Source organism: Felis catus, chromosome E1 (assembly GCF_018350175.1).
Source record: "Felis catus isolate Fca126 chromosome E1, F.catus_Fca126_mat1.0, whole genome shotgun sequence".
Lineage (NCBI taxonomy): Eukaryota > Metazoa > Chordata > Mammalia > Carnivora > Felidae > Felis > Felis catus.
In genome coordinates, this window is record NC_058381.1 from 16392674 (window position 1) to 16406028 (window position 13355).

At 42.9% G+C, this 13355-nt stretch overlaps 1 protein-coding gene and 1 non-coding gene across 3 annotated transcripts in view; both read right to left on the reverse strand.

The window, feature by feature from the left end:
• Window positions 1–528: 528 nt before the first annotated feature.
• GOSR1 (golgi SNAP receptor complex member 1) overlaps window positions 529–13355 on the reverse strand; it is a 64218-nt gene continuing 51391 nt past the window's right edge. The window contains exon 9 of one of the 2 annotated variants that reach the window (XM_045044225.1): window positions 529–551. In XM_045044225.1, coding sequence (XP_044900160.1) covers window positions 544–551 — 8 coding nt within the window. In that variant the 3' untranslated portion in view covers window positions 529–543. Of the gene's footprint in view, window positions 552–10522; window positions 10858–13355 lie in introns of those variants that run through there. The other variant, XM_045044224.1, reaches the window with a different exon arrangement.
• LOC111557885 lies at window positions 2947–3050 on the reverse strand. Its single transcript, XR_002738299.2, has one exon. It is a non-coding gene; the product is annotated as a U6 spliceosomal RNA (small nuclear RNA).

The window sequence follows — 13355 nt, forward strand, 5'->3', positions numbered from 1 at the left end:
CGGCTCTGGACAGGGAAAGGAACAGGCCATCTAATGACTGTGATGTCAGAGTCACACATCTGCCCCATGCAGGGACATCTCCTAACTCTTCGGGGTTGTTTGTACAGAAATCTGAGGCTAATTGAACTTGCTCAAGGTCTTGCAGCTGGACAGCAGTGGAGTCAGGTCTAGAACCATAATAAAAGCTTCATCTTTTAGAAAAAAACATATCAAATCAGAGGTATGAGTTACATTTTTAAGGCAGCTTTTAACTTAAAAGCTCTGAAGCACATCTCGGGGACCTCAATGTCCTTTTCATTCGAATACTGTTCCATCAAAAGACTTAGTCTGTGCTGATAATAAGATGGGTTTCACAAGATTGGATCCGACAAAGAGGTGTGGTTAGCTGATTAATTAACTGAAGCAGAGATTTGGGAATTTAAAATTTGGCGACCTTTGTTCTCCCTCAATGCAAGAAAACATTTCTCTTGCCATCAGGCTGGTTTAATGTGTGGTTGCCTTTATCCATCTGAAATGGAAAGCTATAGGTTTGCAAAACACATTTTAGAGAACTGTGAGAAATTTTGGTTAAGGAAGGAGATGATTAATACTTCACCGTCTGTATATACTCACCACTTCAAAATAAATCTATCAGTTGTACTTGTTAATTAAAATAAATTTTGGACACCTGGGTGGCTCAGTGGGTTGAGCGTCCGACTCGGTTTCAGCTTGGGTCATGGTCTCACGGTTCATGGGTTCGAGCCTCACATCCGGCTCAGGATTCTCTCTCTCCTCTCTCTCTCAAAATAAATAAATAAACTTCCAAAAATAAATAAATAAATTTCCACACCTCTCTGGGTCTTTGCTTTCCACACCAAAAAACATCTCAGAGTGGCTTTTGAGATGACTTTTGCACCTGCTGTCTCCCACCAGCGACAGTTCACAACGGTGATCCGACAGAACAGCTTCTGACAGTTTGTAGTTTAAAATCCCACGTAGGTCTTTCTGTTCTCCAAATCCGTGCTCTTTCCAGCTGCCTCCTCCGATGCTGTCAGCATTCTTGCTGGCCACCTACAGCCATCAGCATTTACAAAGCCAGAATACGAGATCTGGTCTGGATTTTACTTCACAGACCAAGTCGTCATTTTAACGAGAGGCCTTAGCGTTTTGTCTCTGCATTGCTGCTTGTGTTTCTGGGGTTTCTGGGGAGTTTCCTCCAGCCCTGTTCTGGCACCAGGGGTAGCTTGGCTGGTCCACCCCCATCAAGGGCAAAGTCTTGCCCGCCAAGGAGCCTCCTTGAGAAACCCATGCCGCTCCCCTCCCCGCCCCCCTCCCCCCCCACAACGTGGGCTGTAGTTCTCAGAGAGTCCCTTGCCCCAGGATGCTTTCCTTGCTCAGAGGCATTTCCCCAGGGCACATCAGGGGCTTGGGGAGGTGGGGAGGGGGTGTGGCTGGGGGAAGCTGAGCCCTGGAGACTCATTCTCAGGATACTTGGTTCTGCAGGGAAGGAAAACCACCTCCCTGGAGCCTCCTCCCTCCTCAAAGGAGGAATTCAGTGAGGCAGAAATTCAGAAAACCCTCCATCTGGGGACACGGGCATGTGACTGGAGAGAACAGACATGAAGAAGTCACCCTCTTTACAGACGGCTAACAGAGGGTAGAGTTACCCCGAGTTGAATAGTGAACTGCAGATTTTCATTTTCACCAAAAACTTCCATCTCGTTTTTTAAAAATGTTTATCCATTTTTGAGAGAGAGCAGGGGGAGGGGCAGAGAGAGAGAGAGGGAGGCAGAGGATGTGAAGCGGGCTCTGTGCTGATAGCAGAGAGCCCGATGCGGAGCTCAAACTCACAAACTGTAAGATCATGACCTGAGCTGGAGTCAGAGCTTAACCTCTACTGGGCCACCCAGGAGCCCCCCAGTCTCATTAAAACAAAATTTTTTTTTAAATGTTTATTTACTTTTGAGAGAAGGTGGGGAGGGGCAGAGAGTGAGGAAGACAATCTGAGGCAGGCTCCAGGCTCTGAGCTGTGTGCACAGAGCCTGACTCAGGGCTTGAACTCACAAACTGCAAGGTCATGACCTGAGCCTAAGTCGGACGCTTAACTGACTGAGCCACCCAGGTGCCCCTCCCTCAGTCTCATTCTTAATGCCAATTACCTGGGGAAAAATCATGAGATCCTCTATTCCACTCCCAAAAGCTCTGTTTTACAAGAACAAATCAGTCAATTGACATTTACTGCACATCTACTAGGTACCACTTACTTTTTCGCATATACTATCTCATTTGTTCCCAGTGACAATTTATTTTAAGTAGGAATTGGTTTTCCCATTTTACAGATGAGAAAACAAAGTTTTGCAAGTGTTAAAATTAAATTATTGTTATTACACACAGCCATGAACATGAGGGAATAAAAATGACATCTTTGGCTTCTACCCTGACAGCAGAGAATCTCTCCTCAGTTTTTTTTTTTCAATATTTATTTATTTTTGAGACAGAGAGAGACAGAGCATGAACGGGGAAGGGTCAGAGACAGGGGGAGACACAGAATCTGAAACAGGCTCCAGGCTCTGAGCTGTCAGCACAGAGCCTGACGCGGGGCTCGAACTCACAGACTGCGAGATCATGACCTGAACCGAAGTCGGACGCTTAACCGACTGAGCCACCCAGGCGCCCCTTTCAGTTTTAAGTTCACAGTGTTTATTCTTCATTTTTAATTGTGGTAAAATACACATAACATAAAACTTATTATTCATTTTTTTAAAAGTTTACTTATTTTGAGAGAGCATGAGTGGGGGAGGGGCAGAGAGAGGGAAAGAAAGAATCCCAAGCAGGCTCCACACTGTCAGTGCAGAGCCTGATGCAGGGCTTGAGCTCATGAACTGTGAGATCATGACCTGAGCTGATATCAAGAGTTGGATGCTTAACCAGCTTAGCTATCCAGGTGCCCCTCTTACTCATTTAAAAAAAAAATGGAAACAAAAAAAGAATTTGCATGTTATTCTTGCACAGGGGACATACTAATCTTCTCTTAATTCCAATTTTAGTCCCTGCACTGCCAAAGTAAGCACCCATCTTACTCATTTTTTATTTATTTTCCGGAGAGAGAGAGAGAGAGAGAGAGAGAGAGAGAGAGAGAGAATGAATCTTAAGCAGACTCCACACTCAGTAGAGAGCCTGATGTGGGGCGTGAGCCCACATCCCTGGGATCATGATCTGAGCTGAGATCAAGAGTCGGACGCTCCACCGACTGAGCCACCCAGGTGTCGTCCACCTTATGCATTTTTAAGGGTACAGTTCAGTAAGAACATTCATACTTTTGTGCAACCATCACCACCGTCCATCTCCAGAACTCCTTTCATCTTGCCAAGCTAAAACTCTGTATCCATTGAACACTAACTCCATATTGCCCCCTCCTCCTGGTCCATGGCAATCACCTATTTTCTATTCTGTTTTCTGTCTCTAAGAATTTGACGGTTCTAGGTACCTCATATAAGTGGGATCATACAGTGTTTGTTTTTGTCACTGGCTTCTCTCACTTGGCATAATGTCTTCAAGTTTCATCCATGTTGTAGCACGTGTTAGGATTTGCTTCCTTTTTAGGGCTGAGTAGTATTCCACCATACATACAAACTGCATTTTGCTGATCCATTCATCCATCAATAGAGACTTGGGTTGCTTCTACACTTTTGATTATTGTGAATAATGCTATGGACATCAGTGTACACATAATTCTTAGAGACCCTGATTTCAATTTTTTTGGGCATATACCCAGAAACAGAATTGCTGGATCGTATGCAAATTCAGACTGACAACCAAGTGTCAGTGAGGATGTGGAAGAACTGGAATATTCATACACTGTTGGTGGGAATGGAAACTGCTACCATCGCTTTGGAAAACTGTGACAGTATATCCTAAAGCTAAATATAGGTATAACCTATAATCTAACCTTCCTACTCCCAGATTTAAATAACCGACAGAAAAGTGTATGTATGTGTCCCCAAACCCGTGTTCAAGAATGTTCAGGGCAGCACAATTTGTAATAGTTCCAAGGTAAAAAAATTATGCATCTACAGTAGAATGGCTACATACAGTGTGATTATTCATACAAAGAAATACTCCAGAGTGATGGTTCTCAGATGTCTGTGTGCATCAGAATCACCCAGAGAGCTTGTTATACTGATTGCTGGGCTCCATCTGCCTGTCCCCTGCCACCTCACAGAATGTATCTCACATTTCTCCTCCTTAGCTGCTCTTATCATTGTTGAAGATGGCTGTCAGCCGCTCCCTGAGTATTCTCTCCTCCCCCACATCAGCAAGAGTGGGGACTAAAGAAGCATAAGAAGCCTGGTTTCTGACCATTAGCACAAACACAAAAATCTCTCTTCTGCCAGGTCAGTCCTGCACTCCTGAATTTGCTGACATACTTATAAACTTTACTTCCCATAACTCTGACAACATAATTAGAGCATAATTATGACAGCATTATGGTGCCCAGCTTTATCCATGTTTTATAGAGTAGGAATTGACCATTAGCTGTATTAACTGCAAGGTCCTCCTGCTAGGCAAAAGTAGAGATGAGATTCAAACCTGTATCTTCTGACTCTGGGTTTAATGATCCCTCCTCCACAGCTGGCTGTGTCCCCAGAATGCCAGCCATGCTTCTCCCTCTTCTCCAGCTATCCAGGTGCTACCAAGTTCCAGGTCTAAGTCAAGGCCCCCTTTCTCCAAAAAATAAATACTGCAACCCAAAGCAAGATGGTTCTGCCTGATGTGAATATAGTATTGTTTAGCTACCTAATGTGCTTCTGGGCATTAAAAGCTCAGCCCCGAAAGAGCTCCTTCAGGCAGTGTCTGCTGTTTCTGTGGCTAATTGGCTATCCAGGGAGGTGGATGCAGCTGCAGCGAAATGCTGATCTTTTCACCCTGATCACTAGGAGTGAGCTGGGATACATTTCCTCTATGCATCAGCATTTCTGAAACAGCTGCTTATGACTTTGGCAGAGCCCAGGGGGAAGTGGGGACTCCCTGAGAGCAGCCTGTGGCTTAAAGAGGTTCAGTACCAAGGGCAGTGACTCAAGCCCCACTGGAGAATAAAGAGCCATAAAAGCAGAGGTTCTCTGTCCTGGGCTCCACCCCAAGTCCAACTGGATCAAAACTGGGGGTAGATCTGGCATATCTATTTATCTATCTATCTATCTATCTATCTATCTATCTATCTATCTATCCATCTATCCATGCATCTATATAGCGATATATACCGCAATTTCATATCTATCCATATCTATCTATCTACATACACATATATACATATATGTTTAAACCCCTCTTTCCCAAGTGATTCTAGTACACAACAAGGATTGAGAATGGCTGTAGTAATGAACCAATAAATAGGAGGAGGAGTGTTCCAAAGAATAGGCGGTGTCCATGAGACTTAAGAGTTTTAAAAGGAAACTTCCAGGGGAGGTCACTTAGCTCTCCGCAGCCCTGCTTCCGCGAAAATATTCCTGGCCCACTGTAAACGGGTGAGTGCTACTCCTTCTACTCAGGCATAGCCTACTTGGGATCTCTTTTTCTTATACCCACGAGAAACAGCCTGGACATTCTTCGGGGCAAACTGAAGAGCTCAACTACATCCACTTCAAAAAACAAATACACACACCCAGAAAGAAGCCAAGAGGAAGCAGATGTCTTGGGTGTTGGCAGAATGTTTCCTTTCAAGATTTTTAAAAAGAAAAACCAAGTGTTGCTTAGTTATTCATAATAATGGGGTAAACCTGGAAACTACTTTAGAGTTAAAAAATAGGGTGTTGGGGGGGCGCCTGGTTGGCTCAGTTGGTTAGGTGTCCTACTCTTGATCGCAGCTAGGGTCTTGATCTCAGCGTCATGAGTTCAGGTCCTGCACTGGGCTCCACACTGGGCGTGGGGCCTACTTAAAAAAAAAAAAAAAAAAAAAAAAGAGAGAAATATAAAAAATAATTGTTGGTTATATTTATGTAATTAAGCAAGCAGGAATTAGGTGTCTGCATAATAAAATTCGGTGTGGCCACTGCAAAGTATGCCATGTATGAAAACGTAATGACATGGAAGCTGTGTATGTTCTAGTACATGAAAAAAATCTGGTCACAAGAAAGAATGTACCACATGATCCCAACTTTAAAAAAATATATGCATATAAGTGTTTAGGTATTTCAAAAATGAAAAAAAAAATTCAAGTGATAGCCATTATCATAGAATGTTAGTGAAACAGGTAATATTTATTTTCCTTTAATTTTTCTATTTGATCCTTATTTCCATAACAAACACACATTTCTTCTGTCAGGAAAAAAGAAGTACAAAACCCCCCAGATGCTGAACCGGTGAATTGATCCATAAGAGTTTCCCGTTTTCAATAGAGGAATACAGGGAGTGTTAGGCTGAAATACAATTTCATAGTACAATCAATGGCATTCAAATAATGAAAGCAATATAGATCCTTCCCTAGAATAAATAACTTCTTTAAGGCAAATGTCCATGCCTCCTTGGAGTTAAATATTAATCTCACAGAACCCAGCCCAGCCTACAAGATGAGTTTTAGTTTATGTGAAATTTTTATGAACTAATTAGTGGGTTGGATCAAAGAGTAGGACCAGAATAGAGTCACAAAGAGGTCTTAGAAGATAAGGCATTTATTAATTCACCATTGTTTTCTTAAAAGGACATGAACTTGGACGAAGAAGTTACCTACTGAGGATCAGAACACCTACTAATCTAAGTCATGTCCCAGGTGGGAAGCAGGGCTGGAGCACGGAAAGGGGAGGAAATTAAAAAGCTGGAACAATATTCACTTAAACATAAATGCCAAACCCTGCTTGATGGGGTCTTAGAGGAGCCATGGCCCAGATGGCATCATTGCCATGTGTGTGCCACCATAAATGATTAAATAGGATACAATGTAAAAATCTCACGGTTCCATTAATACTTCAGTGCTCCAATTTTCTACCAGTGTGGAGTTTCTGAAGTGCTCTTGGCTTAACAGAACAATCTCTATTCATAAATTAAAAAACATGTTTGCAATACTGTCATTTTTCTAAGCAGCCTATTTCCCCTTTACAAAATATAAACAATTATAGAATACAGTATATACAGGGAGAGAAAATAAGAGTTCTTTTCATCTATGGCCTCCAGTTTGCTTGTTCTGTTTCCCAGAGGTGGCTGCTCATACCATCTCCAGTATCTTTCCCAATATTCTACACACAAAATAATCCATAAAAGTGAGCAAAATGTTAGTGGCACAACAGACACTCAGATCAATGGAACAGAATAAAGAACCCGGAAATGGACCCACAAACGTATGGCCAACTGATCTTTGACAAAGCAGGAAAGAATATCCAATGGATTAAAGACAGTTTCTTCAGCAAGTGGCGCTGGGAAAACTGGAAAGTGACGTGCAGAAAAATGAAACTGGACCACTTTCTTACACCATACACAAAAATAAACTCAAAATGGAAAGACCTAAATGTAAAATAGGAAGATAGGAAGATAGGAAGCCACCAGAATCCTTGAGGAGAAAGCAGGCAAAAACCTCTCTGATCTTGGTTGCAGCAACTTCTTACTCAACACATCTCTGGAGGCATGGGAAACAAAAGCAAAAATGAACTACTGGGACCTCATCAAAATAAAAACTTCTGCACAGCGAAGGAAACAATCAGCAAAACTAAAAGGCAACCGACAGAATGGGAGAAGATATTTGCAAATGACATATCAGTTAAAGGGTTATTATCCAAAATCTATAAAGAACTTCTCAAACTCAACACCCAAAAAGCAAATAATCCAGTGAAGAAATGGGCAAAAGACATAAATAGACACTTCTCCAGAGAAGACATTTAGATGGCCAACTGACACATGAAAACATGCTCAACATCACTCATCATCAGGGAAATCCAAATCAAAACCACAATGATACCACCTTACACCTGTCAGAATGGCTAACATTAACAACTCGGACAATAACAGATGTTGGCAAGGATGCAGAGAAAGAGGATTTCATTTGCATTGCTGATGGGAATGCAAGCTGGTGCAGCCACTCTGGAAAACAGTATGGAGGTGCCTCAAAAAACTAAAAATAGAACTACCCTATGACCCAGCAATTGTGCCACTAGGTATTTATCCAAGGGATACAGCTATGCTGTTTTGAAGGGACACATGCACCCCAATGTTTATAGCAGCACTATCAACAATAGCCAAAGTATGGAAAGAGCCCAAATGTCCATTGATGGATGAATGGATAAAGAAGATGTGGTGTATATATACAATGGAGTATTACTCGGCAATCAAAAAGAATGAAATCTTGCCATTTGGAACTACGTGGATGGAACTAGAGGGTATTTGCTAAGGGAAATTAGTCAGAGAAAGACAAATATCATATGACTTCACTCATGAGGACTTTAAGACACAGAACAGATGAACATAAGGGAAGGGACACAAAAATAATACAAAAATAGGGAGGGGGACAAAACAGAAGAGACTCTTAAATATGGAGAACAAACAGAGGGTTACTGGAGGGGTTGTGGGGGGGGGATGGGCTAATTGGGTAAGGGGCATGAAGGAATCTACTCCTGAAATCATTGTTGCACTATATGCTAACTAATTTGGATGTAAATTAAAAAAATAAAATTAAAAAAATAAAAATAAAATATTTCATCAAAGAAAGAAAGCAAGGAAGGAAGAGAGGAAGGAAAGAATGGAGGGAAAGAGGGAAAGAAGGAGGGAGTGGAAGAAATGGAGGATAGATAAATGCAAAAAAATACATGGAACAATATTAGCAAAATATTGATAATTGTATGATGTGTACAGGTATGTTTAATATACTATTTCCCAAATTCAAAAAAAAAGTGAGCAAAAGATTTTAAACAGACATTTCACCAAATATATATATATATATATATATATATATATATATATATATATATATATATAATGACAAACACATGACACCATTAGATGTTAAGAAAATGTATGCTAAAACCACAATGAAGACATCACTACAAACCTATGAGAATGGTTAATGTTTAACAGACTTATACCAAACATTGGTGAGGATGTGGATGAACTGGAATTCTCACAGACTGGATTATAAAATAGTACCCTTTGGAAAACAACTTGGCAATTTCTTAAAAAGTTAAACACACACTAGCCAATTGGTCTAGTCATTCCACTCCTAGGTATTTACCTAAGAGAAAGGGAAATACATGCCCATACATAGACATGGACATGAATGTTCACAGTAGGTTTATTTGTAATTGTCCCAAACTGGGAACAACCCAAATGTCCAACAACAGAGAAGTGGATGAGCAAATTGTGGTACATTCATGCAATGGAATACTATTCAGCAAGAAAACAGAATGGTCTATCGGTACACACAATAACATGGATAAATCTCAAAATAATTATGCTAAGAGAAAGAAGGCAGACCCACTCCAAAAGAATACATATTGTATGAATCCATGTCTATAAACCTTTAGAAGATGTAAACTAATCTGTAGTGAGAGAGCAGAGCAGTGGCTGCTTGGGGATGAGAGGATGAGGAGGGGTTAGAGGGAGGGACTTATAAAGGGGCATCAGGAAACTTTGGGGGATGATGGATATGTCCACTGTCTTGATTATGGTGATCAAATTGTTCAGTTTAAATATATGGAGTTTATTGTATGCCAATTATAACTCAATAAAGCTGTTTTTATTTATTTTTAATGTTTGGTTTTTTTTTTTTTTAGGGTTCTTTCAGTAATCTCTACGTCCATCCAACATGGGGCTCAAACTCATGACCTCGAGATCAAGGGTCTCATGCTCTTCTGACTGAGCCAGTCAGGCTTCCCAATAAAACTTTTTAAAAAACATATTATGGGGGCGCCTGGGTGGCTCAGGCAGTTAAGGGTCTGACTTCAGCTCAGATCATGATCTCACGGTTCGTGGGTTCCAGTCCCACATCAGGCTCTGTGCTAGTGGCACAGAGCCTGCTTGGGATTCTCTCTCTCTTTCTCTCTCTCTGCCCGTTCCCCAGTTGCATGCTCTCTCTCTCAAAATAAACTTTAGACTAAAAAAACCAAACATATTACGTGTATATGACACATGCATATCATTTTTTTCCCACTTAACATAGCTTGGAGATCATTCTGTATCAGGACATAGTAAATGAGCATTCTTTTTAAACAGCTGAATAGTATTCCATGATATAGATTTACATAATTTAGCCATCTTCCCTCTGATGCACATTAGGTTACTTATAGTCTTTCTTTTAGAGTCAATGCTGCTATGAACATCCTTATTTACACATCTTTTTGTACTTATAAGGTTGATTCTTAGAAATGGAATTGCTTAGTCAAAGGTTACATTAACTTATGATTTTGATAGATACTATGAAACTGCCCCATTTTTCTCACAGGCTCAAGTCCTGCCTGCTCTGGAATGGCAGGGATGGTCCCCACAAGGATTAAAGGGACTGACTGACAAGCAGCTTTCTGAATTCCACAAAGTGGAATTTTCTTGATGGTCACGCTCCAGTGAGCTGGTAGTGTAGTCCTGGTTTGTAATCACTCTTTGGTTCCAAGCTTTCTTTGACAATGGATTGTCTTGAAATCGTTGTGGGAAAAGAGGCACCCCATACTGTGGTGCCTACTCTCCCTGACTGGTCACAGGGAAAGGAAACGGAAGGGCTGAGCTGCTCTAAAACAGTGAGGCTGCAGTTAACGAAGAGGCCATGACATTTGAGGACATTCATGTCCCAGCGTTACAGCCAACATAATGCAGGGCAACTGGGTCCTTCCACTCACCTCTCCGTCTTTCTCTTCCTCAATAATGATGGAGCATCTACTAGGTTTGCTGACTGAGGTTGTGGGAGCACTAAGGAAGATAAGAGACACAATGGAGGGGCAGGTCAGGAAGTCTTCCCAGAGGAGAGGCCATTTAAGTAGTGTTTTGTTTTTTAAATGGAAGTGAAATTTACATGACACAAGTCTTTTAAAATGTACAGCTCAACAGCATTTAGCACATTCACAACACTGCGCTACCACTATCTCTATGTAGATCTCTATGTAGTGCACTGCATCACCCCCAAAAGAAACCCCATAGCAGTTACTTCCCACAGTAGGGTTTTAAAACAAGGAGAAGTGCTTCCCAGGCAGGCTTGGAAGGGAGGCCATTCCAAAAGAGGAACTTTACAAAGTCTTTGGAACCTCAAGCCACTTGGGATGGGCTGAAGAAGTGACTGGGTGAAAGCAGGAAGGAAAGGCAGGGCGAGGGGCAGTGAAGATCACGTGCGCCAGCTTTGTCCTAGAAGCAGTTCGAGCCAGTCAAGGGTGGTAAGGATAGTCAGTGGTTATGGAACCTATTTGAGTAATTTTCATCCCTGAGGAACATGACCAACTTTAACATGAATTCAACTTGAGCCAGGGTTTCCCAACACTGGCACTACAGGCATTTGGGGCTGCAGGATTCTTTGCCAGGGTGGCGGTGGCCATCCTGCGCACCGTAGGGTAGTCAGTAGCACCTCTGGCCTCTAACGTGAACTCCCAGCGGCATCCTCCCCACGTTACCACGGTTGTGACACTGCCAACCGTCCCCCCGCGGGAGGGGCAAAATCGCCCCAGTGAGAGCCCTGGAAGGACTGGGACTCTGTACTCCACAGTCCTGAGATGCAGGCAAATCACACAGTGTTCTGGGAGGCACTCCCTCTGAGCTGTGTGGAGACGAGAGGGCACGGAGCAGGACCACCTCTGAGCGCTGGGATGTGAGTCCTGAGCTTCCAAACACAGCAAATTAGTGTTAAAACTTTGCAGTGGTTTTTTTTTTTTTCTCTTTTTAAATTCCTTCCACCATTTTTAGTCGACAAGCACGTCACGCCTACCATCTGCCAAGTACTGAGGTGACCACCAGGAGAATGAGCTCCTCAGGGGATTAGAATCTCATTCTTCCACCTCACCATCCCCACAGAGGAGACCTCAACGGTGTGGTGTGCGTCTTAAGGGAGTAGTGTCTCACCCTGGAAGGAATGGGGAGAGAGGAAGGTGGGAAGACCAAGGGCAAGACCAAGGGACGGGCAGCGGGGGGAGATGTGCTCTGGCAGACTGGGAGGTGTGTGTGGGTCACTGGTATCCGCTGTGCCTCACCCTCTACTAGTGTCCCAGTCCCTCACAGTCCTCCGCAGAGTGGCAGCACCTCAGGGGAATGGCTGTGGGTTGGGGTGCACCAGGGAGGACGAACCCAAGGCTCAGGAGCTCCTTGGTAAAGATCCCTGTGCCCAAGGGTGACATACGTGGGCTCAGAAAGTGAACATACTGGGTTTAGTGTGGGGTTCAGTGTGGATTAGAGTGCCTGTCTCAAATGTTCTAGATGTTGAAAGACTCTTGATAGCTTTGTACAAGCCAAGACACAAAGGGAAGGAGATTCAATTATGACCGAGGTTCTTTTTTTTTTTTGCTAGGCCCAGTAGGACAGGGCTCTGAGTCAGAGTTAATTGAACTTAGAAGAGTTATGTGACAGTTTCTGCATAAAGTTCATACACATGACATGAAGGAAAAGAACACTGCCCTAGCTCTCCAGGGACTCACAGTCTAGTGGAACCCTCCCTCTGCCCCCACAGTTTCCTGAGGACATCCTGAGGAATTCTGTGCCACTATTATGTTTTACTTGATTCAATCTCTACAACTGCATAAAGCCACTAGAGACCACTCTGCAGAAAAGATTGAACTTAAGAGTGGTTTAGTGACTTTGCCCATGGCCTAAATGTATCTGTTCCAGTGCCAGAACGCAGGACGTCTGACTCCAAGATTTGTTCTTCCTACTCCATCAGGTAGCCCTGCTGACTGCAGCTCACAAGGGAGGAGGATGCTGTGGTTAGGCAAAGAGCAGCTGGTGGCTACCAGGAGCACTCTGATCTCTTGGGCTTGTTTTTGTGTAAACAAATACTACCTCACTAAGTGAACAGGATGTTGTGTGATGTGTGTATGAACGTGGCAAAGCTCCAGGTGTGTATTCCAGGTGTTAACTCACTATAACACACTGGCATACATAACAGGGAACTGGTAGATATTCCTGAACAGAGTGACGAGAGGTTGGAAGTTGTTCGGGAGGATAAACTAGGCAGCTGTGTGCAGAACACGCTGAGAAGGGGTTACATGAGAGGTAGGGCACCCAGCTCAGAGGGACATGCAGAGGGGGACAGGACAGGACAAGGAGGCGACTGAGGACTTATTCCAGAGTGAAAAACACAGGATTCCATATTCTTAGCACATTACCCACAAGAGGGAGAATTTTATGAATTATGTACCACACTCAGAGAGAACTTGTCGCTTTGGGGGAAATGATTCTGTCTGAACCATACTTTTTCAGCATTGAATCAA